Source organism: Kwoniella dendrophila, chromosome 1 (assembly GCF_036810415.1).
Source record: "Kwoniella dendrophila CBS 6074 chromosome 1, complete sequence".
Lineage (NCBI taxonomy): Eukaryota > Fungi > Basidiomycota > Tremellomycetes > Tremellales > Cryptococcaceae > Kwoniella > Kwoniella dendrophila.
In genome coordinates this window covers 33,503-58,006 of record NC_089476.1, presented here as the reverse complement: position 1 = coordinate 58,006, position 24,504 = coordinate 33,503, and the positions used below count along the sequence as shown (strand labels likewise).

The window sequence follows — 24,504 nt, the reverse complement described above, 5'->3', positions numbered from 1 at the left end:
AACTAAGATTCATCATCATCAATCTCTTCGATAGTTGCAGCTTGTCTACTTCTTAAACCATTTTGTGAAGGATTGACTTCAGCACCTGTAACTGTTGTAGCTTTACTTGCTTCTGCCGAATCTCCAGCTGATCCAGAAGGTGGTTCGCCAGCATTGGTAGCTTTAGATAATTCTTCAATTGGTTGTTCTAATCCAGTACTATCTTCATTTGGTACAGCTGTTTTTGATTTTTTATCTTTTGTACCACCAACAACCTTCTTCTTCTTAGCCCCACCTTTCTTTTTAGGTTCATCATATGCCCATCCAGGTCTAAATGAGTCGAACTATGAGGTACATCATGTACATATAGTAATTAGCAAATTTATCAATGACAAAAGAGATAGATATATAGATAAGGAATGAATGTGTGAACTTACAAATCCAACATCTTCGAATAAATTAGGGTAAATCCAAATAGCTCTTTTCATTGAAATGACGGTAATACACCAAAAGATTAATCTAACAATAGCTAATAAAATGAATAAACCAACTAAGATTAAAACACCAATTGATAAATACCAAACACCAATTCTTAATTTAATTGGCCATAAAGGAAACATTACACCAGCTAACATTATTACAACCATTGCTGCACCACCTAATATAGTATATAATGGTGATCCATCATAAAACCATGTAAAATAAACTTGATCTTCAAATGATTGTTGTGGTGATAATTGTAATGGTTTTGGTTGTCCCGAAGGTGTAGGTACTGCTAATGTTGGTCTATCGGTTCTTAAGAAGAATGCACTAAGGGATAAAATGAATGGTTGTATGTTAGCTATTATTCATAGCATAAAGGTTTGATGAACAAAGACAATCACAATCAAAACGCGGGTCAAGCATATATATCAAAGACCACCTCAGTCAACTTACCAAGGCAACAACTTTGTCATTATAGCTTTAGCTTCTTCTTCATTATTAATTTCAGGCATTTTCTTCAATTTTTGATATTGTGGTGAAAGTAATGTTCTTACAGCCGTTTTACCTATCCAATGGTAATCGGTTGTGGAATGGTTAGAAAAGGAAATGAGATTAATTAAATCCACTTTGATTGATTGATATAGTATTCTGACATGCAGACTTGATTGCTTACCTTTAAAGTAATCAACTTTTTTACCATTCAATATACCTCTTCTAACTTTTGGTCCATTTTTACCTCTTAAAAATTCAACTACTTTCTTCAATTCTGGATCGGCCTAAATCATCATTACAGAGGAAAAAGGCAAAAGTTAAATGCAATTCTTTCAATTTCCAATAAGTACAATCTGCTTTTATACGTACTCGTTTCCTGATAATGGGAGAATCATGAAGAATGATTAGTTGAACAGTTCAACACTTCTCATATTTCGCTCAAGCCGACTGATGATCCGAGAAGTGCGATGCTACTCACTGAGCTTCCAACACCGGTAAAGCATCTGCTGGACTTGCCATTTTCGCGATCCTATACTTTCTACCTCAAATATAATAGTGTATAGAAATAAATGTAAATGTAAAGACGAAGAAGAAGAAGAAAGGAATCGAATGATAATAATCGATTGATGTGATTCACTCGGGACTCGGTTGTCGCGTTGGCGAAGCGGGACGATGGAAGGGCATTGAACGCGGAAAATTCATTATGAAATGCATAATTTTAGACGAGATAGCTAAAATAGAATTCATATCACTGAAGTGGAATCGCATGCAAGCAATGGGATGATCTGAACGACCATATGAACAAAATATGAGTGAAGTATATGCATATGCAATAAGTAATGTCACTGTGATATATGAAGATAAAATCTACAATTTCGGTCGTCTAGTTTTGGGTGCACCTTTACCCCTCGATAGGACAAATGCTAACATCACAGTAGTTGAAGCTGATAATGATAGCCTGAAATTGATTATACATCACATCAGCTATGAGTACATTTATGCTGATAGCTAAAGAGCGAGATGAGAACGCTTACCAAATACCTGCATATTGAGCATGTTGATTTCTCAATTCAACATGAGGTGGTCTACCAACTGGTATACCTTGATTCATTAGGAATGTAGGTGCTGTGTCTGGTTCTAACAGACAAGAGATGATATAAAGTTATGGTAAGATTTAGTATAGATCACTCTCAGGAGGAAAATCATTGAACGCAAAACGTTGACTAACCTTCAATTACATCAACTAAAACAGGTTGAACACCTCTTTTCTCCCCTCCGACCCATTGAGTCATATTTATCAAATCTTTCCAAAACCATTCATTTGTTTGAGGATTATTTGGTGGTGTAAAAAAAGTTTTTTCACCTGATTTAGTTAACATACCTTCTAATTCATATGTTTTGCCATCACCTGTAAAACCATCTTCAGATAATCCTGGTACAGCCTGTCTTTTTTCTCTAATTGCTGTTGCTCTTGTCGTAGTTATGAAACCTCTATTTACTAGAATAGTTGATCCTGAACCTTCTCTTTTAAAAGGTAAGATCAAATGATATCCTGGGAATCCATCTTTAGTTTGTGGTCCTTGTAATATTGCTGGACCTTCGAATTTTCCTCTTAATATTACTCTTCGGAATGAGAATTCAGGTAAAGCTGATAAACTATTATCAATAATCTGAAATTAGCTGACTAATTGGTTAATACGTAGCAAACTAAGAAGAGTAATCAAGTACACCGAAAGACTCACTTTATATTATCAGGTAATAACATAGGTTGTTTTTGTAAATTCCTATCAACTTCTTCAATTAAATTCAATTTCCATTGTAATCTTTGTAATTGCCATACACCCAAGAATCCAGTCAAGATAGGTACGCATATCAATACCAATGTTGTCGGTCTCAGTAATTGAGATCGAAGGGTGTTTTTGGTTGTATATTTTGGTTGAGTGGTGGCGGATGTGAATGTGGAAGAGGTAGAGTTGAATCGAATACAAGGTTTAGATATACTTGATTTTTTACTGGAAACTATTGATCGACGTAGCGGTGCTGATAGAGAGCTTATGAATGGTCTCGACATTCTGATCTGTGTGACTATGGTTTTCTGAGTCTCTGAGTGATGTAAATTCGAGAAGAAAGAGAAATAGAGAAGAGAAAAGACAGATAAAATATCGATGGTCGGATGAAATTGCATGACATTTAAAATAGTCCACTTCCGTCGGAAACAAGTCCAATCAACCATCACCACCGCCACCATATAAAACGTAAACAAATCTTTCATCTTCTTTTTTTTCCATCTTCATTCACTCACTCTTCTCTTCATGCTACATTTACGACAACAAGAGCTATCAATATACATATACCTACAATGATCATATAGTACGGATGAACTGCCCTACCACTCCTATGATAGGGATGAAGCATAATCTTTGCTCTCATAATCAACATGTTACAACCTCGAAAATAAGTCTGGACAGTCTCCCTCCACTTTCAAGTTTGATTAGTTGGTCTCATCGTCCTCGAGCTATAGCTAAATGTTTTATCAGTGATATATACAAGATGCATTCTCTATTACATCAAGGCACGGAAGGGATGATATATACCTCTAGAGGTAAGTTTCTGTATTCTGTATTGACGTCAAAATAGTCTTAAGTTTCACGCTAATTACAATCGGCTAGATATCTTCCTATTAAATCAGTTCCCATGTAAGATGGTTGAGGTAGTAGCGTGGGTAGCAGGTGTAGATCATAAAGAAACAACTATGACTATCTCAAGTAAGCTATACCTACAAAACAAGATGATTCGTATGTGCCATAGTTACTGATATATGTCTATTCACAGTCGACGATGGTGACGGTCAACATGTTTTACCTGTATTGGTACGCTTACAACCTACAACCTCGCGAAACAATGTACCAATCAAGAAGACAAGTGAAAAGTCCAGTGGAAATCAGACATTCGCCCCAGCTTCGGAAAGAAGATTAGCTAAACGAAAAGCAACTGAAGAAGCACTTGAAGCTGAACGGGTAGCCAAATGGTCTAAAACTAAAACTTTTGAAAAGAAAGATATCAAAGTTGGTGATACAGTTAGGATCATTGGGAAGATCGACGAATGGATGAGAAAGAAGTCTGATGGTTCAACGGAATGGGTTAGACAAGTTGTTGTGGATGATAATGCCGGTGGATCAATATGTACGTCAGATTTATCTTCTCTTGTTATTTCATCGTTCTGTTAACATGGGTAAAATGAATACTGAATTTGTTGGGTTATTTGATAGTGGCTGTTGATCCTGAAGTACAGTACTTACACGCCGCTCAGGTATACGATTTACATCAGACTGTATATTGTCGTCCCTTCACATTACCTGATTTGACAGCACCGACCAAAAGTCTACCCACAACGCCCTCCAAGAACAACTCAACATTTCACCTCGATCCAGATCATTCAGATAGCTATGGTACCGTCCTAACAAGTGAAGCACCAAGTGAACTCAGTATGATAGATGCTGAGCCAGAGGTAAGCTCTATATCCAGCACTTATGATTAAGAGGATGTCATAAACTTGTTAACGAATTACATTTCATAGCTGAGGGACCCCACCAAACTTCGTTCATCACAGCTTACGGATCGAACATTTCGTCAATACATGCTAGACCATATGACACAGGAAACTATAAGGTCGTTATGTCAAGCTTTAGAAATTGGTCAATCACGGGTTCAGCAGCAGCTGGAAGCGTATTTTCCAGAATATCGCCAAATGCGTTCCAAACACAATACAAGCAGTAGTATCAATCATCTCGAAAAGCATCGACCCAGTGTTTCTGGAGTATTCGCCCTCAGTACGCGCTATAACTCCCAGCAGGCAAACGATAATACAGCTACACCGACTCAAAAAACATTTGATACAAGGAGGAAGTCAGCTCGCTCAAACACGTCAAATGGCTTTTCGGTCCCTTCGTTAATGAAAGGATTTACACCTACATCCATCTTAGAAGATGAGAGGCTGAATGTCTTGGCTAGACTAGTGGTCGAAAATGAAGCACACAAAGAAGAACGCAGAAGGCGTAGGAGGGTAAGAGATGGAACTGCCACCAAAAAAGATCTGTTGGTTGAATCTCAAAGACAAGCAAATATTGTCAATGGTGACAATATTAAAGATGAGTATATGCTCGATGAGAAAGAAAAGCAGAAGAAAATGGATCGATTAGTTGCATGGGCTATAAGAGCCATAGCAGAAGAAGGATCTTTGGTTCAGATTACTTTACCTATTCCTCATTCTACTTCTTCTTCGGTATTTAGAAGCTCAAACGGGGATAAATATGGTTATTTACCATTACCTTCGCAACTGCTATTCCCATTGTGCGTTCCACATTTAATTGTAGAAAGAAAACTTAGAAAACAAACATTCCGTAAGAAGAATGATCCAAAATCTGTGAATGGAATGACAGTTGATGAATTAACTTTGAAATTCAAATCTTGGGGTGAAGATGGTAGATGGGAGAGGATTGGTGATTGGAATCTAGAAGATTGTTTGGAATATGGTTATCAGAAAGGTTATTTAACTAAGCAAGGTTTAGGGTATTGGTTGAATGATGATTATGAACAAACTTTAATGTATCAAGATTAGTATGTTTTGTTGTATGCTATGGATTGTTGTGAACAAGTCATTGTTGTATCGTATATAATCATGTATGCACTTTTCGCTTCGTGCACAATACATTCAAGAAGTTGATAAGCTTGAGAATCTCAGCATCGTTTGCCTTTGCCACTGATAGAAGACATCGTGTGCCTTGGTATCATGTTCTCGTTATCGATATTCTTGATATATCCCATATTAGCGTCATAACTGAGGAATCTTTGAGGAATCTTTGAGGTTAAATGAGATCTTTTCCGGTTCCAGCACTCGAGCACATGTCATTGAATTATTCTTATTAAACCTCCACCATTATATCATTCAAAGAGGACTATCATTAAACTATTCATGTTGTTTCCTTTGTCGACGTACTATACTTATGACATATTCATACGTGAATCACCTGTACTATCTCATTCTAACATCATATCGTCTGAACTCTACAACATAACTCAAAAACACATCTTTCGAATTTGTACGTCTTCTCAACTCAACAAATCTACAAAGAATCGAACCAATCCAACTTAACTGATCAAAAACCTAGATACAAAAAACCTATCACTCATCAAGATGGATTATGCGAATCTTCGAAGGAATTTACATACACCACGATGGTCGGAATCACAAGAAAGAGTGAGTGACATGTAATAATGAGGACATTATCAATCATCTAAGTTCAATTTCCATACATTACAAGGATACTAACGCTTTGACTTTTTTTCTTTCTTTTGCATCTTTTCAGACATTACTAGAACCATATACATATATATCAGCTAATCCAGGTAAAGAATTTAGAGGGAAATTAATTGATGCATTCAATTTATGGTTAAAAGTACCTGAAGAAGATTTAAAAGTTGTTACTAGGATAGTCAGAATGCTACACAATGCAAGTTTATTGTGAGTTTGATTTATTACCAGTGTTAGCCTATGGACATGACTTGCAAAGAGTGAAAGGCTCAATACATAGTATCATGCGCTTCATTTGCTGATTATTGCTATACATTTTATTAGAATGGATGACGTTGAAGATAATTCGGAATTAAGACGTGGATTACCTGTAGCACATACTATATATGGTATACCACAAACTATAAATACAGCAAATTACGTTTATTTTTTAGCTATGCAAGAATTACTATCTTTGAGAAGTAACAATAGCAACAAAGGTAAAGAAAAAGCAAAAGATGTTGATGTAGTTGGTTTAGTTACTGGTAAGTATTTATCTCGGTTATAACAATCAACTTAATGGGAATTCATTCTAACGTTGACAGAAATATTATGATGTTAGACGAATTATTACATCTTCATCGAGGTCAAGGATTAGATTTGTTTTGGAGAGATACTTTAACTTGTCCCACGGAGAAGGAATATGTAGACATGGTATTAGGAAGTAAGTTATCCTCTATCACAATCTCTTGGGTATTTCGGAATGTCGACTAACATATAAATATCAATTCAACAGAGGCCGGTGGATTACTTAGATTAGCTGTGAAATTGATGATGGCGAAATCTGATTCCGATGCGTGAGTACTCACGTTCCATACCCTCATGAAATTGAGCTACAAGGTGATAGATTTGTATCGCTAAGCCCTTACTCTTGTTGTTTAGCGATTATGTACCCCTTGTCAACTTGATTTCTGTTTGGTTCCAGATTAGAGATGATTATATGAATTTACAATCTAGCGAGGTATGCTTTTATCTCTTCTGTTCAGAATGAACACCTTGAAAATGTTTACCTATACTAATTGTATCTATAATCCAGTATGAAGCGAACAAAGGATATTGCGAAGATTTGACGGAAGGGAAATTCAGTTTCCCTGTTGTACATGGTGTTAGAGCTGATACTTCAAATCGACAGATATTAAGTGAGTTTACGCTTTTGTTCATTCCATAGGTCTTCCTTCATACCACTGAATTAAGTTTGTATACTAATAATTGTTTCCCCAAATTTAGATGTACTGCAAAAGAAAACAAATTCACATTCACTGAAAAAACACGTAGTAGATTATCTAAGAGATGAAACCAAATCTTTTGAATATACTAAAAGAATAATAGTTGATTTGCAGAATCAAATTGAAGATGAAATTAAAGATTTAGGCGGTAATCCACCTTTGGAAAAAGCTTTGAAATCCTTGTCGTTAAAAGAGGATGATTAACCTTTAATAAAATCTTGAACCGCATCATTTGAGAACGAGTTGACCGAGAAAGTATTTCTATAATTTGTATAATTATAATGTGCATTGGGAAATCGATTCGGTTCTATGTATTATATATTGTGTGTATGAAGAACCAAATACGTATTGCAAAAGCATCTATCTATAACACCTCCTCATCAAAAAAAATGATTTCATGAAATATGAATTATTCGCAAATGATACCTGATAAAATTGTATAGTATAAAGATTCTAAAGAGCCATATAGTAAACAAATTCTATAGATTCATTCGTAAGGAGCACGATCAAATTTAGATTCTACCTTCAATGTTTAACTTTTCAGCAGCTTTAGCTTCAGCTTCTCTTGCTCTAGCAGCTACAACTTCTGGAGCAGTTTCGTCTTGAGATTTCATGACTACTTTAGTTGATTCAATGACATTGTGTCTATCATCAAGAACGTAATTTCTGGTGAAGAAACCAAAGATTAAAGAAACGAATGAAGTTAAGAAACCGGCAAGGTATAATGGTTTAACAGCTTCATCGTAAGCTAAAACAAGAGAAGAATATTTTGTTCATCAGTCTGATGTTACTTGAAAGACTGGTTAATGAGATAAAGGATTGTTTGCTCACCTTTAACAATTAAAGCTCTTGGTTCAGCAGCTCTAGCAACGTAAATAGAACCAAAGATTTCTGCTAAAGCAGTAGCGTTATTGTTGTAATATTCACCGACGTATTTTTCAAGGTAGAAAGGAACTCTTCTGTTCCAGACTGAAGCAGCAATAGCTGAACCGATAGCACCACCGATAGATGTCCATAAAGCTAAGATTGAAGCTGCTAAAGCTAAATCGTTGTGAGGTACAGAAGCTTGTGAAGCGACTTGAGAAGAAATTACTGAAATAGCACCACCTAAAGAAATCATTACTCTTGATGAGACAACAACAGCATTTGATCCATTTCCAGCGACTAAGAGGTAGTTCAAACCCATACCAATGATTCTGAAACATAAACCAGAAATTTGTAAATACTTGAATCGATGAGTGTATCGTTGGATTAAACCTGCAGGTACAGATAATCCACATAATCCAACGGTTAAAATGTTAAGAATGTAGGTATAATCTTTTGACTGAACAATGGGAAATGTAAACACAATAAACATAATCAGCATATGTTAGGCAGCTAACAAGTTATACAATTCAAAAAAGATTACTCACGTCGTAATCTTTAGAAACCCATAACCAAGATGACCAATAAGCATCTGAAAGGTAACCTGAGAAATAGTACATGAAATCGATACCAACGGCACAAATAAAAGTTCTGTTAAAGATTCTTAAAGGCATGATTGGGTGACTTGCGAATTTCCATTCCCAAACAAGAGTAGCAATAAACAAAATACCACCAACAACTAATAAAGCGATTAATGAAGGGTTTGTGTAACCACCTTTAGCAGTTGTAGATAAAGTGAATGGAGTTAAAATACAACCAAAAGCAAATCCTAATAACAATAAACCAATAGCATCAATCTTTCTTGCGTAGTCAATTAAAACTTGAATAATACTTTTTTTAGGTTGTTGAACTTGTTGTAAAACTCTTTCTCTTGCATATGTTGATGAAGCTAAAGATAAAGCACCAACTTTTTTGGCTCTGTAGTCTGCCCAGAATAAAATTAAAACAGCTGGAGTTACAGTTGCGGGGATGATGATACAGAACATTCCGAAACCCCATCTCCATCCATCTGTTGATGTATAAACCTTTAAACCTTCAGCAATGTTACCGGCAACAAAAGCAAATGGAATATAAGGTAATGAAACTAAACCATTAACTAAACCTCGGTATTGTAATGATGTAATATCACCTAATAAAATGGTTTGAACAAATTGTAATGCTGTATCACCTAATGTATAAATTACTTGACCAGCAGCAACATCTTCAACATTCTTTGAAGCAGCAACAACGATATAACCAATAGTGTAGAAAACAACACCAACAGCAATAGCGAATGGTCTTGACCATAAATCAGCTAATTTAGCGATGAATGGTTTAGCTACACCCGCCATGATAGCAGTGATAACTGATATAGTACCGAGAACAGTGTGTTCACCGAAAGCTGAAGTAGCGAATGGGACATAGTAGTAGGTTGTTTGAGAACTTAAAGCATAAGCACATGAAATAAGAGCGATAGCACTAAATATGAACGATAAATGAGAATCAGTACTACTACTACTACTACAGTCGATGACAAAAGGGGAGTAGATGACTTACCCCCAAAGAACCCAAAGTTTTGCACCTTTACCGAAAACAGTATATAAAGCTTCAATTTTAGCTACACCTGGGTATTTTTCAATGGTGGTATCTATGGATGGTTCATATTTGTTATTCGAATGGTTATCATCTTGTGAACCATTTTCTTGATCAGGTAAACGTGTTTTAGCTTCTTTACCGTGAACATCTGTATCAGCTCTTTCGAATCCTGGTCTTTCACCTAAATGTGGTACTTCTGATGATAATCTTGTAGCCATCTTGAAGGACTAACTAAATATAGTTTGGTTTTTTGTATGTATTATTGATGGATGGGATGGGAAAAGAAAAAAAAGGAAGCGCTAACCGCTCCCAAATTTCATTTGATCGGTATATATACTTTTTTTTTTTTTTCCATTTTCTCTGTAAAAGAAATTTCTTCCATGTACTCTGTCCTTTCTAATCTGATAGGAATCAAAATTTTCACCTTGATGGTGGGATTAACCTGTGGAGCGTATTTTCCGGTAGAGCAGTCAAATTAAGGGATAATTCTCAAGCCTGCAAAAATCAAGTTTGAAAATAGAAAAGAAAGGTACCACAACTGGGTGATCGAGATGAAAGAACGATAGCATGTTCTTCTTTTCCGACTGGTAACTCCTCTGCTACCGCAGGATGGGTGTATAGTCTGGACATTCCTTTATTTCCTTTCGAGGATGAGCATGAAAGTGGAAAGAGGAAAGAGGCGGGTAAAGCACAAAACAAGACTTCAGTAGCGAGATCCGCAGGTATCGTTTGCTTACGAGACTTTCATAACTTGTAGTCCTCAGTTCGCTTGAGAGAAGAGTACGATTTCTTCAGATTTAGGGCTTTTATCATTCAATCGTTTGTTGTGCCTTGAGAGCAGGGAGCTGTCTAGGTTATCTCGCTATCTTCGTTGTGGAAAATTTCTTTTCAATTTTAACTTGATTTCGGCCGATATCAGATAAAGAAATAAGGGAAATCGCCCAGTGTAAATAACAAAATCAAAGGTATTTTGTGCTATCTGATAAACCTCTTTTTACTCCTAACCCTTAGATATAACAGTGACCCTGCAGGTATGCTTGTATGTATCGGGTACTTTCGGTTTTACTTTTCATCATTATTTCTTCTTACTCTTGTATCCAATTTGTTACCGCAATTTCTGGACCAACTGAAATACGCTGAAATACTTTATTTATCCATGAAACCATACAGTTTTATCCTTGTTTACTTGAATCTTGAGGCGTCTTTCCCTTTTAATCCCTTACTCTTCCTTTTTCCTTGCTATCGAATCCCCAGTTTCTGTGCTCGTTTGACCAAGAAGAACTCGGATGAAATAATTCGTGTCTATGCGCAGATCCTGATCACAAATTCTCAAACAAAATAAATTCAAGATGTTAACAAGTCAAACTTACACAAGTATAACGAGGACAAACGGGAAGAAGACGATCAAGAATGGTTGTTCCTTATGGGTTAAATCTCGGACAAGTCAATTTGGTCGCAGTTACGGTATCAATCAAGAATTCTCCACTACTTTTCCTTATTCACGTACATTGTCTTGGCAATCAACAAATAATAATAACATAATCCCCAATAATGACAATAGTATACCAAATAAAGAAATTCAAGAATGGATTCAAGATCTAAGTAATAGATCTAAAAAATACGATTATGATACGATCGACATTGAAAGGATAAGTCAATTGAGAAGGATCTTACCTACAAGTCAATCAAGTAAATATGAAAATGAATATCGCAAAGATGTTAAAATAGGTGATGATTTACAACCTTCACATCATTTGGTTCTGTTTAGACCAAAATTTATGCTAAAAGATTTAGGGTTAGATGGTTCATTTACCGTTAGTTCCACTTTTTATTTTTCGTGCATAACCTCTCTTTCAAGGCGGATCATTCAGATTATACAGGAACCAAGGGCTTAATCAAATCACATTCGCAGTCAAACAGCCAGTGTGCCATGTGGAGTGATTTTCTGAGTTGCCCTTCCCATCAAATCTTTATCTGATTGCAAAAGAACCATAATGTTGTCATGACATGATATAACGTCAATAGAATTAGTTAAACTGATAATGACGTTTGTTTCTCTTTCCCGTTAATCTGATAGGAATATAATGCACCTTTCCCATATACAAGACGAATGTGGGCGGGTGGATCAATAAATTGGTCTAAGGATAATACACTAAAGATTGGCGATGATGTAACTCAAATTACAACTATACCTAAAATTGAATTTAAAAAAGATATGATCTTTGTAAATCAACAACTGAAAATTTATTCGGGTGTGAAAAAAACTGAAGATGATCAGAATAAGGATCAAGATGAAGATGAATGGTCAATAAAAGAGATACGTACACATGTATTCAGGAAACCAAGTGAAAGCGCAGCCAAGGTTAAACTAAAACCCACATTATCAACAAGTGATGAATCTTCAACGACCGAAAAAGAAACGAAATCTTTAGAGAATGTTGAAAAAGGCGCTCCGAATTTCGAACGAAATGATAGGAGTAAAATGAAAGATAAAGCGCCTGTTTCCAAATCGGAATATGAATCCGAATTATCTGATACTTCAATCCAATTTGAATACTTGCCAAATTCAACTTTATTATTTTTATACTCTGCTTTAACAAATAATCCACATAAAATACATTATGATTTAGAATGGACACAACAACGTGAAGGTCATTCAAAACCTCTAGTCCATGGTCCATTGAATGCTACTTTATTAATTGAATTATCAAATAAATTCGGTTTGAACCGTCAAAAACAATTGAAAGAATTTCAATATCGAGCTGTAAATCCAATGACAATAGATAAAGAGATTAGATTATCTGGAAATTGGACAGATAACAACAAAGATAATAAAGAAAGTTTACTGGAATTGAACGCGGCACAAAGCGGTAAAATTGGTATGAAAGCTACAGCAACATATTATAATTGAGATTCCCCTCATCTTGTACTGTTTATTCCTGGATAAGAATTCGTATGTACTGTACACATGCACATATTTAAAGTTGATCTGCATCTCATAATGATCATCTGAGGAAAACCCTTTATGATAAACCCCTTCTTCATGAATATCAGCGGTAACAGAACCGCTGTTGGCGTCTAGATTGTGGAAAAAAGCGATGTTGACGAAAAGACAGATGATGAGGATGTTTAGATGTCTTGGCGTACTGTTATCACTGTTTTTGTTATTTTCCGATTATTCACTTGATCTTCCGTTCACCAATATATACTGCATCTACAATTTAGATTGTTTCGACTGAATCACCATAATGTCCGGTATATACAGCGGCTGCTTTACAATCAGATCTGTGTGTAAAAAGTCATTTGAGTCAACATGCAACCAGTACCGACTACTATCGACTATAGACGTAAAAGTTCCGGTATCTAGAAGAGCGATGTTATATGGTTCGTTGTATTGATTGCTACGCTAGGATTGGATCAGTTAATGGGGAACGTGTATACTCAGGTCGGGAAACTGATTGTTGTTTATGTGTTATTACAATTTCTCAAAATCGATAGTACCTGGATCAAATCCACGAATGCTAGAAAAATCTTTTGATAGTAATGCAGATTCAATAGCATATGATTTAGAAGATAGTGTAGCACCTGGTTTAAAAGCCGAAGCTAGAAGATCAGTTGCAGATGTTCTCAACGTGAGTGGAACGAACAACCATCAATTCTTCACATAGACATAAACAAGGCATTTTAAGCTAATATGATCTAAAATTGATTGGAATTATGATCAATATAATAGGGATCAAGAAAACCTAAAGGTGAGATTGTAGCTAGAATAAATGCTATCGGAACAGGATATGAAGAAGATGATTTGAATGCTATTGTGAGTATCATGAAAAAGTATTTGAGGAATCGCTTTTCAACAAGTGATATCCAAATAACATAATAATGATATATGAACTAGTTGCCTACGAAGAATGTTCAAGCTATAGCATTACCTAAAACCAACTCGGCAGAACATATCGAATATTTGATTTCGAAAATTAATCAATTAGCAATACCATCTAAGAGAAGTAATGGTGAAAATCCAATAAAGATAATAGCAATGATTGAAAATGCAAAAGCTATGATTGAAATTGAAAATATCGCTAAGAGTGGTAAACGTCATTTGGATGCTTTGTTGGTGAGTGATTAGTGTATAAATGAGAGTTTGAGATATGTCGATTGATGATAGTCTCATGTATAGTTTGCAGCTGAAGATTGTATGTACGACTAATCTATGGGATAATCGTGTTTATCAAAACTACCAATAGCTAATTGATAGTTTTATTTGCAGACTGCGCGGACGTAGGATTAACACGTACACCAACAAGAGAAGAATTATTATATCCTAGATCGAAGTTAGTCACTACAGCTAAAGCATTCGGGCTACAAGCTATTGATCTTGTGAGTTTCAGTTCGTGCACCACCGACCTTATAGCTGTTCTCATCTGTTCAAAGTATTCAGGCCTGTCTGATCTCGATTAACGCTATATCTAGGTTTGTGTCGACTACAAGAATCCAGATGCACTAAGAGAAGAGTCTGAGGAAGGTAAAAGATTAGGTTTTGATGGTAAGGTAAGTCATCCTCAAATAGCTTTCTCACTTATCCACATATGTCAAGCGGTTTCAATGAACATCTATGTCGAGTACTGAGTTATGCCTTGATATGAATTTTTACAGCAAGCAATACATCCTAATCAGGTCGAGATGATACACGAATCATTCGCACCAAGTGAAAAAGGTGAGTTTTTATGCAAATAATCCATGTCCATCTCGTTCTTCCGCAAGCCGGCTGTGAACAGTCATTGGAACAAGCTAGAAAGGATGCACGTTGATACGCTGATTGTCACTTTATGATCATTCAGCTATACTAAAAGCTGCTCGAGTGAAATTCTCATTTGAACACCATGATAAAGCTGGTAAAGGTGCATATACTTTAGACGGGATGATGATCGATGCGCCAGTGTATAAGCAGGTACGTCGTATGGGTCTATCTGACGACCAGTTGAGAGAACCTAGACGACTGATGTCATCTCACAAAAATAGGCTATGAAAGTGATACGTAAAGCTCAAGCTGCTGGTCTGAGTATACCTAGAATAAGTCTAAATGATATATAGATTTGGGAGTAAAGTGTACATCCTAAATGATACATGTATGATTACGCCGATATAGAATTCTTTATGTATAGCTCATTGTATTACACTTCAACCAAATCCACCTGATTTATTCTCTTTGTGGAAAGCTGACCTAAAAACCTTGAGTATCCATCCACCTTTCAACTTGAATTCTACCATTTTCATCAATTTTAGTTGAATTTGAGACTCCAATTTCTATACCTTTTGATTTTGTTCTAAACCAACTACCTGTTTGTTTTGAAGAAGGATCGTTAGGCAAATGACCATAATCTCTTATTAATCTATTTTTCGTGCTTAGATTTAACAAATTTTCTTGTGTTGATAAAATATAAATTGGGAAATGAGGTTCATATTTAAAAGTTGGCCATTTAAACGATGAAGCAGTTTGTATTTCTTTTGTTGAATTCGACCTTGGATCTTCATCTGGGATTGGATTAATTAAAATTAAACCTGAACAAGGAAAATCTTCAATAAAACTTTGTGCTAATAATGTTGATATACCTTTTGATATTATTAAAGGTGGAAATGGAATTGATAATAATCTAATTTCAGTTGATAATACTTTATTCATTATTGAGATTTGTGATTCTTCTTGTCTCTGTATTTCCTGAATATCTGATACTGATACTGATACTGATGATGACGATGACGATGATTCAGGTAAGGAGATGTCAATTTCAACTGAAGTGTATCCTCTTTCTGCGAACATTGCAGACCAATCTACCCATCTGAGATCATAATAGGAGGACAAGATGACATCAGCTTCTTTCACATGAAGTATATCGCAAAGGTGGAGGGAGAGTACTGTGTCGAGTGATAATGGACTTGACAACATGTAGACCAAAGTGAAAACCATATGGACGGGATATATACTCACTCCTCTTCCTCTTCAAACCCTTCTAATCCCTTCATCCTCAAAAATACAATAGGATAAGGACTTTCTCTACTTGCTGCAGGTGAAGGTTGTCTGATCAATCGTCTTGTACATCTTATTTGATTTGGATCAGTTGAGCCTGTATTGAACAGTCTAACGGGTACAATGAAACTAAATCCTATAGATAAGGTTATCGGTTTTAATGGTTGTAAGATATGTCTTGCTCGTGATAGTAATAAAGGCATGATGAGGGTTTGGGCTGAATTATGTCAGAAACCGGAACTAAGATGTAGCTAGATGATTAAGTATTGAGATGTATCTCCCGACTGCTACCTTCTGATCATCAAAAGAAAGAGAGAGTTTATCGATAACAAACTGTTTATCAATAGATGTCAAGCTTCGGATTATGTTGCAACCTTTGACCTTTGGTGATGACGTCAGATGCTCTTTTTACATACAACAACAACAACACTGCCTTATATGTCAAATTGCTTGTCTGAGCTGATATATCAGCACTTCGATCTATACATATTAGCCATGGTCCTGCTGGCATGACTATACATATGGTTACATGGTCATCAATCGGTGCGAAATACATAAAATAGTGTGATATATATGTAAGAAGCCTGATGAGAGATGAGAGTGGATTCTATGATGTGGTTTACTATATACAACTATTATATTGAAAGAGAATTTCTACGTCTCAAAGTACTACACCCGCAGTCAAGCTTCAAATACCATTCGATACACCACCCGCATTATTTGTATTATTAATAGTATTATTAGTCAAATCGTCATCACCTTTAGCTAAATGTTCTAAAAATTCATCAACATTGAAATCAGGATCAATTAATTGTTCACCCATTCCACTTCCATTGTTATTTGTATTTCCATTTGCATTTGGTATTAGATCATTTTTCGGCATATTATCATTGTTGGTTCCATTATTAGGTAAATCTAAACCCATTGATCTGACTAAAGAATCAATACTTTCTTGTAAATGATCTACACCGGAATTGACGCCAACAGCATCTTGATAAGATTTCATTAAATCATTCGTACTTTGCATTAATGAATCTTGATTTGGTAAAGGTGAAAATAATGCTAAAGTTGGGTCTAATGATGTTAATAGATCTTCACCAGCACCACCACCACCACAACCGATGCCGCCAATACCAGCATTATTCGGCTGTAGTTGGTAATTTGTTTGATTCGTTGATAAAGGTGAAGGTTTAATTGGCGTATTGATGTTACTGTTATTATTGTTGTTCGGAGTTTGAAGGGCTTGACCTTGTACTGAGTTGTTCAGCGAATTCAAGAACATCTGAGCCGCTGCAGGAGATTGTATAAGTGATCCTATGGTAGTTTGTAATAAAGATGGATCAAGGTTATAGGCTGATGCAGCAGCTTCAGCAGATGTGGGACTAAGTAGAGGTTGTGATGATTGTGGATTCAAATTAAGTTGTTGTTGATATTGATTATTGTTTGTAGATGGTGCGTTATAACGTGCTACAGCGTTATTATCGTTGGGTAAAAGATTATCTGTATCAGATAATGGTGAAAGATGATTTGCTCCAAGAGTTTGTTCAGCTCCGGGAGTAGGTGTAATTCCCTTAGAAGTTGCTCTTGTACTTCCTGTAGGTGTGGATGAATCGTCTTCTGTTGGTATAGTAGTGAATCGTTGTGCGGATGATGACCATGATTCTGGCGTCGTTGCAGCTCGTTTAAAAGGTGGCATTGAATACGCTGCGAACATTGTTGAGATCGATTAGCTTTACCTTTCCACGGATCTGTAACATTTTTGTGCAATTTTTAAACTCACTAGAACCAATTTCAACAAGTCTATCATCATCGTCATCATCCACAACTGCACTTCCATCTACTGGGCCATTTTGAATCATTCTATCTAAACCTAATCTTCTTCGTTTTTTAGCTGATCCTGAGACGTTTTCATCTGAATTCATATTATTACTATTACTACCACTGTCTTCTCTCTGTCTACCTAAACCACCTCTTTTCATAGCTTCTTTTAAACCTTTTAAACCTTCACCTTGTGTACCGAATAATTGTTCTAAGAAAGAAACAATTAAATCAATAGTTTCACCGTGTTTTCTTTGTTTCTCTTGTGTTTCATATGCTTGTCTCCATAAAGCTTCATTTGAAGCTTGCAATTTTCTTAGATCCGCTCCGATCGTAGCTTGAGTTTGTCTAATTGCTGCTATACCACTATGTATAGCATTTATATCTAATATTTGTCCCGATGGTCCAATTAATTGATTTGATTCTCCTTCCACGGTTCCATCAGTTATTAGATATTTGCCAGAAGGTACAGTGGATGTAGAGGCTGTAGATGGAGTTGATTGTGCTGCTGAACGTGTATTCAATGATCCTGATCCCGTTGTAGGTGTTGGTCCAGACGTGGTGGTACCTGGTCTATTATTCTTTCTAGTCACTTTGACTAATAGATCCGGTTGTCCTCTTTTAAAAAATGGATTCGCAAATTCCCATAATTCTACTGGTGTTTCGTTCTTCAAGGCTCCAGATTGGAGGTGAGGTACTTTATCTACATTGTGAGGAAAGAAAAACCATCAATATTCCACACTGAACTATTCTTAATTTATCATATGCTAGTAGAACTTACGGAAGCCATACCTGATGAGCCAGTATGATTAGCGAAATATTTCGACAAAACCTTGAGAGAAGAGGAAACTTACATATTCAGCTGTCTGACAAAACTGGAGAAATTCGAATGTTTAAACCATCTTGGTAGAAGCTCCCTTCCGAATTGCTCAGCATTCGGCACTAGGATAGAATACAAAATTAGCTTTATCTCAAGAAACAGGTTGATGTACTGTAGTTTCAAGGTATACTGAATCTGTTTTCTTAAGGGAGTATCTTTGAAAGGGTAGCCTAGTTATAACTTACCAAAGAAACTATCACCATTCTCACCCCAATATATCAAATCATTTACTGTTGTATCACTAACCATTGTGTATAGTTTGTTCAAGAAAGCAGGTACTTTCAAAACTTCACCATTTTCATCTAAGCTTATACCAGGTTTTGTTATCGCTGTCGTCGAATTTACTGATGTTACTGGTAAGGGCAATGGATTTATAGATTTCAATGGTGAAGGCGGTTCAGATTTAGGTGAAGTTGATGAAACTGTTGATATAACTGAAGAAGGTTTTGATGGACCTGCCACCGCGTACAAATTGGTCGTCATTGTTGTTTGTACTTGTTTTACCAAGAACCACAAGACCTCTTCGAGAGGAAACTTGTTAACTCAAGGAATGTCGCCTAAAGTTTTTTTTCCAAAGTCCGACGGCTATCTCCAGTTGCTGGTCTTGAGGATTAAAGGATGAGTTACCAAGTCCAGCTGAGAATTAGTTCAAGCAGTCAAAATACAATGCCTAATATGTTTTATATTGCGATGTTATTGTTCTGTTCCGATAACAATGATAGGTATGTTGATATATCTGTTGTTGAGGAAGATAACTCCGAAATGTTGTTGTTATGTAGACGTAATTTTCAGGTCTTATCGATAAAATATAAATATAATTTGTAAATTATTTATGGAAAACGTGGTTCGTGTGCCTATCCAGCCGTTCCTGTAGCACCTCGGCTCAAGCGTGACTCCTCGACTCCGATAGGCTTGCGAGCTGACTTGGGGCGTCTTCTGACACGTGGTATACGCATGGCATCTCCTACGTACTGAATGTTGTCGTTGTCTCTTGTCGTCACTGTATACCATGGTTGTCTCTCTTAATAATATAGACCTTATCATTTATACTTCTCTTTTTCACCTTCATCTTGACCTTCTATCTTCGTTCAACATGTCGGAATCTGCTCCGGTTGATGGGCTTGATCTGATGGTCACTTCAGAACAAGATGTAAAGAAGGACGCAGGCGTATCAGTCCCAGTAGAATCAGCGACAGAGAACACGACCCAAATGTCCAAGGAGACCGAGCTGCCTTTAACCACCTCGGACAAAAATCAGATAACACCAGAATCTGATACAGTCAACACTCCAGCAATAGAACCCTCATCATCTGTCTTGTCCACTCACCCTCCTGCACCTTCTTCATTACCAGCAAACACTCTTCAGCCACCTTCTGCGACCGCGCCAACGCCTTCACCAGCTAAAAGGAGACCAAAGCCACCTACAAAAGGTATATTGAAACCTCCTCCGGCGCCTGCTAAACCTACTTTAGGTAACAGACTTCGAGACATAGTTGGGGGAGCAGTAAATACAGCTGTCGGAACTACAACTCGTTTATTTGATCAGAATGAGGAATCAGGTATAGCTGGTCCAAGCTCACCTTCAGGATTAAATGGTCAACCAAGCTCTAGCGGATTACAACCTACAAATTCAGCCCCTGGAGGTACATTAGCTTCGATATCTGGTAGATTAGCTGGATTAGGCTTAAGTAGATTCGTAGTCAACGCTACTGGACAAGGTGGATTACCAAGCAACAATACAACCCCAACAGGCTCACCTTTCCCTTCAAGAAGTATATCATTACCTGAAACCGGATCACCAATGATAATAGCAAATGGGCCTAATGGGAATATAGTAATGACGGAGAAGAGTAGACAAAAACAACCTTTAAAACGAGCTACTTTTGTATTACCAAGCTTGAGTATAACGTATCCTATCAGTTCACAAGGGGAACCCTGGTCAACCAAGGTAATAGAGGACAGGAAAAGGGTGAGTTTTAAGTACTATGTTCACATGCTTCTGCAACGCCTTCCAGCGAAACGATTCACGGATAGCAGCTGATAGCCCTTCCTTGCCTGATTACAGATTGAGTCAAACCACAAATTGTTATTGTCATCAAGTTGCGGACCTCAATACTGGACATCTCAGAGATTAGTGACTTTATATGAAAGCGCATGTAGAGGAAGAGAAGAAAGGCCTAGAGTGGGTATAGTAAGAGCTTTAGAAGTGAGCAATTGTTCTTTCTGTTCCATATCATACCGGAGTCTAATATTGTCATTTATTACAGACTATCCCATCACCACCTAAACTACGTTATATACACCTAACGCTGCGCCCAGTAGATCATACCACTATCGGAATAGCTTTACCGCCTGGAAGTCCGAATAACTTAGATGTACCGTTTACTAGGTATTCAGCAGAATCATTTTCAGATGTTTTGTCCGCTGAATGGGGATTAATGGAATTGAGATTAGAGAATGGTGTTTTGGAAACCGAAGATAGTATGAAACCGATCTTACATTCTTTGTTGATATCAGGTACTTTACCAAGTTTGAGCTTATCAGGAAACAAGAAGATCAAAGCGGGTGGCTGGAGACTACTAGCTGTTTTTCTCAAACGGGTAAGTCGGGGTCTATCAAACTCAATGCTTTACTAGTTGAGGGGACGCTTATGCTGGTTTAAACATTTGACAGGCAAGATCACTTCGCTATATAGACCTTTCGGATACCACTTGGGACAAGAAGGGTATAGAATATCTTGTACAAGCTCTTACGTCTTCCCGGATCAAACCTCTCGAAAGCACACCAAATCTCGGTGCATCACCGGATCCCTCGACACAGCCTGAAGGTCAAGATAAACTGGAAAACGGACTGGACGATGCTCAGCAAGAGAGTAATGAATCTGAAAAGATATCAATAAATGCTTATGGGAGCTTCATACCGCCTGCACCGTTGCTGAAAGAAAACGACGAGAATAGAACACCTGCTGCTGTTCAGACTCTACGACTAGATGGTTGCGCTTTGAGAGCTAATGTAATGGAGACCTTGGGTAAGTTTCCATATTTTTGCTATGTTAGCCAAACTTACGGATTGCCCGTTTTCAGCTCAAGGTGTTCGTACTTCGGATTTAAAGAACATCTCGTTACGTCGCAATAGGATCGGGCCTCTCGGAGCTGTCGCTTTAGCTCTGATGATTCGAGATTATCCAGATTCGGCCATGACAATGTCAGCTTTATCACCTGGTTTAAGCACAACATCGACTACTCAATCTCCCTTACTCCCTTCCGAGAATACCGCTTCACCGAACCCTTCCACCTCCACCCCATTGCCATATGCAGCTAGAACACGAAAACCTCAACCCGATTTACCCAATGATGAACGAGACTTACCACCTATACCATTAGTTGTATCGTCAGCTACTGGCGGTATCACGTCAAGAACAGTGCCGGAAGGATACAAACCCCCACCACCACCAAAACACCCTTTGGTTATGCCAGGTGGAGGTAATTCAGCTATGCAGGATTCAGGCAATTTCACTGTCACCCAGACGACGGCTGAAGGTAAAATGTCCTCGGCAGAGTTAGGGGGTGCAAGTATGGCTTTACAAAGAAGTGTTAGGGCTTTAGATGGTGTCGAAAGAATCGGAAGACTTCTAACACTTGACTTGAAGTCAAACGAAATCAAGGTCAGTCATTTCACAATAGCGTTGACCGTTTGGCGAGTTGACATATAACATATCGCAGAACGGTGTCAATTACATTGCTCAAGTGTTGAAGCGTAATCGAACGCTCAAGGTCCTGAATCTGAGCGATAACAAAATTGAAACATCTGGTTTAGTGGCTTTGGCCGAAGCTCTGAAATATAACTCAACCCTTGAAACACTAGATCTTAGTTCGAATCCTTGTTGTGGGCCAAATGGAGAAGGTATAGCAGCATTGCGAACAGCATTTACAGTTAACAACTCGCTCAAAAGGCTATTCCTATCAGATACAGGATTGACGACAGATGGCGCTATATCACTAGCGGAGTTTTTGCCCGAAACAAAATCATTGCTACACCTCGACTTGACCAATAATCCCAACATCGATACCGCAGGTGTTTTAGCTATTTCAGTTGGACTGAAATCTAACAAATTGATTAGATGTCTGGATATCTCAATCCAACCCAATCAACCTGATTTGGCTGAACTATCACAAAGCATTTTACAATCTTGTATACGTAATACGGAAATAGCAGTCTCATCTACGAAATCTTCGCATGGTCAAGAGATAATATGGGGACCAATCAAAAAATCTACTTTAGTTAAACAAGTCAAAGAAATCACTGAACTGAAAAAGGAGAAAGAGAGGTTTGATTTAAGTCAATCGCCTCAAGGACAAGCAAGAGAATATGTATATACCTTGAAACCTGAAAGAGTATTAAGTATCTCAGAAGAAACCCTAAGGGATTTACAAAGATGGTTTGAAGCTTCAAAGATATATCAGAAATCAAAAGTATCAAATAGTGATGTAAATTGGGAACCTAATACATTATTACCTAAAGAAGATTTCTCAGTACTACATGAAAGATCAAAGGTCCTGAAGGAGAGATTGATTGAGCAGATTCAAGATCCAAAAACAAATCCTGGATCTTTAGAAAGTCTATTATTCTTGAATGATCAATTAACTAATTTCATTGATGCTGGAAAATCGTTTAAACCTCCACCAAGGTTATTACTACCATCTCAAATCGTTACAACATCATATGATTCGTCATCAGCGTCGTCTCTGACATCATCTCAGCAAAATCAACGTTTACCTTCATCATCATCATCTCCAGCTAATAGCAGTAACGGAAGATTACATCAAAATCAATATCAGCAAAGAAGGCATATGAGAATTTCCTCAACTGAAATTTCTTCACCCAATTTCTCAATTGGTGATTCTGATAATGATTCTGATCCAGAAGAAATCGACGAAAAATCTTTCACACAATCAACACCTACTAAATCTTCCACTTTAGCTTCTACTATCACACCAAAAAGTAATACTAGTAGCAAAACCTATCAAAATTCAGGTTTGGGTTTAGACTCAATGCGAATACCTTCATCAATGAAGGAAGGTTTATTAGAAAAGCAAGAAAATGAAGCTTCACCTTCAACCGGATTATTACCTGTCCGTCGCGGTGCAAGTGAAGGAGATGATGATGATTTATTAAATGATCTAACTAGTCCAACTGAAAAAACAAGTAAAGCGTGGGTAGAAGAAGAGGGTGAAATTTTCCGAAAAGGTAATAAATTAGGTGTAATTGATGATGAAGATGATACGTTGGGTGAAGAGAAAGATCAAGTCAGTGGTGAAGAATTAAGAAAAGAGGTGAATGAAATATGCGTATTAACAATTCTGATATAAAGCTGAGCTGATTGATTTTTCCCCTTCTTTCACCTTAAAAATAATAGATACTTGAAACTCCTGTAGCTAGAAGTCCTACAAGAAGAGTGATTCCTCTGGAAGGTGAAGAAGAAGGTGATAATGTGGAAGAAGTAGGAAAAGGTCTAATTTCGATTAATAATGATTAAGCCGTCAAAATGCCATTAGTGTTGTTCGGCGAAGTTGTATGTGAATAAAGGATATTTTTGGTTATTTTTGCACTGTTCTTGTATAAAAAATTGCTTGGTCAAAATCGACCCTTTTCCCCTTGAATGCTTTTCTTTTTCTCTTTAACGATAAATTCTTACGAACATTTTGCTTGGATACAATGCATATTTACATATCATCTGGCTTCTGGCTAT

At 37.0% G+C, this 24,504-nt stretch overlaps 10 protein-coding genes across 10 annotated transcripts; 5 read left to right on the top strand and 5 right to left on the bottom strand.

The window, feature by feature from the left end:
• Window positions 1-2: 2 nt before the first annotated feature.
• On the bottom strand, window positions 3-1,473 carry L201_000024 (uncharacterized protein; the record flags this gene model as incomplete). The annotated part of the gene is made up of 6 exons (XM_066215833.1): window positions 3-323; window positions 417-789; window positions 916-1,027; window positions 1,136-1,238; window positions 1,324-1,330; window positions 1,433-1,473. 6 exons carry the CDS (start codon window positions 1,471-1,473, stop codon window positions 3-5), a joined length of 957 nt encoding a protein of 318 aa, XP_066071930.1.
• Window positions 1,474-1,821: 348 nt separating this feature from the next.
• L201_000023 (uncharacterized protein) lies at window positions 1,822-3,025 on the bottom strand (the record flags this gene model as incomplete). The annotated part of the gene is made up of 4 exons (XM_066215832.1): window positions 1,822-1,912; window positions 1,989-2,091; window positions 2,183-2,610; window positions 2,697-3,025. The coding sequence occupies 4 exons, from the start codon at window positions 3,023-3,025 to the stop codon at window positions 1,822-1,824; spliced, it is 951 nt and encodes a 316-aa protein (XP_066071929.1).
• Window positions 3,026-3,504: 479 nt separating this feature from the next.
• L201_000022 (uncharacterized protein) lies at window positions 3,505-5,572 on the top strand (the record flags this gene model as incomplete). Its single annotated transcript, XM_066215831.1, has 5 exons — window positions 3,505-3,556; window positions 3,624-3,719; window positions 3,787-4,137; window positions 4,224-4,462; window positions 4,532-5,572. The coding sequence occupies 5 exons, from the start codon at window positions 3,505-3,507 to the stop codon at window positions 5,570-5,572; spliced, it is 1,779 nt and encodes a 592-aa protein (XP_066071928.1).
• Window positions 5,573-6,148: 576 nt separating this feature from the next.
• On the top strand, window positions 6,149-7,734 carry L201_000021 (uncharacterized protein; the record flags this gene model as incomplete). The annotated part of the gene is made up of 8 exons (XM_066215830.1): window positions 6,149-6,211; window positions 6,321-6,475; window positions 6,590-6,789; window positions 6,867-6,968; window positions 7,041-7,101; window positions 7,187-7,265; window positions 7,341-7,443; window positions 7,532-7,734. The coding sequence occupies 8 exons, from the start codon at window positions 6,149-6,151 to the stop codon at window positions 7,732-7,734; spliced, it is 966 nt and encodes a 321-aa protein (XP_066071927.1).
• A 308-nt stretch (window positions 7,735-8,042) lies between these two features.
• L201_000020 (uncharacterized protein) lies at window positions 8,043-10,247 on the bottom strand (the record flags this gene model as incomplete). The annotated part of the gene is made up of 4 exons (XM_066215829.1): window positions 8,043-8,278; window positions 8,362-8,854; window positions 8,943-9,912; window positions 9,991-10,247. 4 exons carry the CDS (start codon window positions 10,245-10,247, stop codon window positions 8,043-8,045), a joined length of 1,956 nt encoding a protein of 651 aa, XP_066071926.1.
• Window positions 10,248-11,378: 1,131 nt separating this feature from the next.
• On the top strand, window positions 11,379-12,940 carry L201_000019 (uncharacterized protein; the record flags this gene model as incomplete). Its single annotated transcript, XM_066215828.1, has 2 exons — window positions 11,379-11,843; window positions 12,107-12,940. The coding sequence occupies 2 exons, from the start codon at window positions 11,379-11,381 to the stop codon at window positions 12,938-12,940; spliced, it is 1,299 nt and encodes a 432-aa protein (XP_066071925.1).
• A 337-nt stretch (window positions 12,941-13,277) lies between these two features.
• On the top strand, window positions 13,278-15,123 carry L201_000018 (uncharacterized protein; the record flags this gene model as incomplete). The annotated part of the gene is made up of 10 exons (XM_066215827.1): window positions 13,278-13,413; window positions 13,528-13,661; window positions 13,763-13,846; window positions 13,928-14,146; window positions 14,210-14,225; window positions 14,300-14,409; window positions 14,503-14,580; window positions 14,686-14,746; window positions 14,871-14,980; window positions 15,052-15,123. 10 exons carry the CDS (start codon window positions 13,278-13,280, stop codon window positions 15,121-15,123), a joined length of 1,020 nt encoding a protein of 339 aa, XP_066071924.1.
• A 130-nt stretch (window positions 15,124-15,253) lies between these two features.
• L201_000017 (uncharacterized protein) lies at window positions 15,254-16,260 on the bottom strand (the record flags this gene model as incomplete). The annotated part of the gene is made up of 2 exons (XM_066215826.1): window positions 15,254-15,869; window positions 16,019-16,260. 2 exons carry the CDS (start codon window positions 16,258-16,260, stop codon window positions 15,254-15,256), a joined length of 858 nt encoding a protein of 285 aa, XP_066071923.1.
• A 485-nt stretch (window positions 16,261-16,745) lies between these two features.
• On the bottom strand, window positions 16,746-19,238 carry L201_000016 (uncharacterized protein; the record flags this gene model as incomplete). Its single annotated transcript, XM_066215825.1, has 5 exons — window positions 16,746-17,761; window positions 17,838-18,578; window positions 18,657-18,667; window positions 18,730-18,817; window positions 18,941-19,238. The coding sequence occupies 5 exons, from the start codon at window positions 19,236-19,238 to the stop codon at window positions 16,746-16,748; spliced, it is 2,154 nt and encodes a 717-aa protein (XP_066071922.1).
• A 610-nt stretch (window positions 19,239-19,848) lies between these two features.
• Window positions 19,849-24,291, top strand: L201_000015 (uncharacterized protein; the record flags this gene model as incomplete). Its single annotated transcript, XM_066215824.1, has 7 exons — window positions 19,849-20,724; window positions 20,821-20,961; window positions 21,023-21,355; window positions 21,429-21,783; window positions 21,839-22,419; window positions 22,478-24,088; window positions 24,172-24,291. The coding sequence occupies 7 exons, from the start codon at window positions 19,849-19,851 to the stop codon at window positions 24,289-24,291; spliced, it is 4,017 nt and encodes a 1,338-aa protein (XP_066071921.1).
• Between the last annotated feature and the right edge of the window lie 213 nt (window positions 24,292-24,504).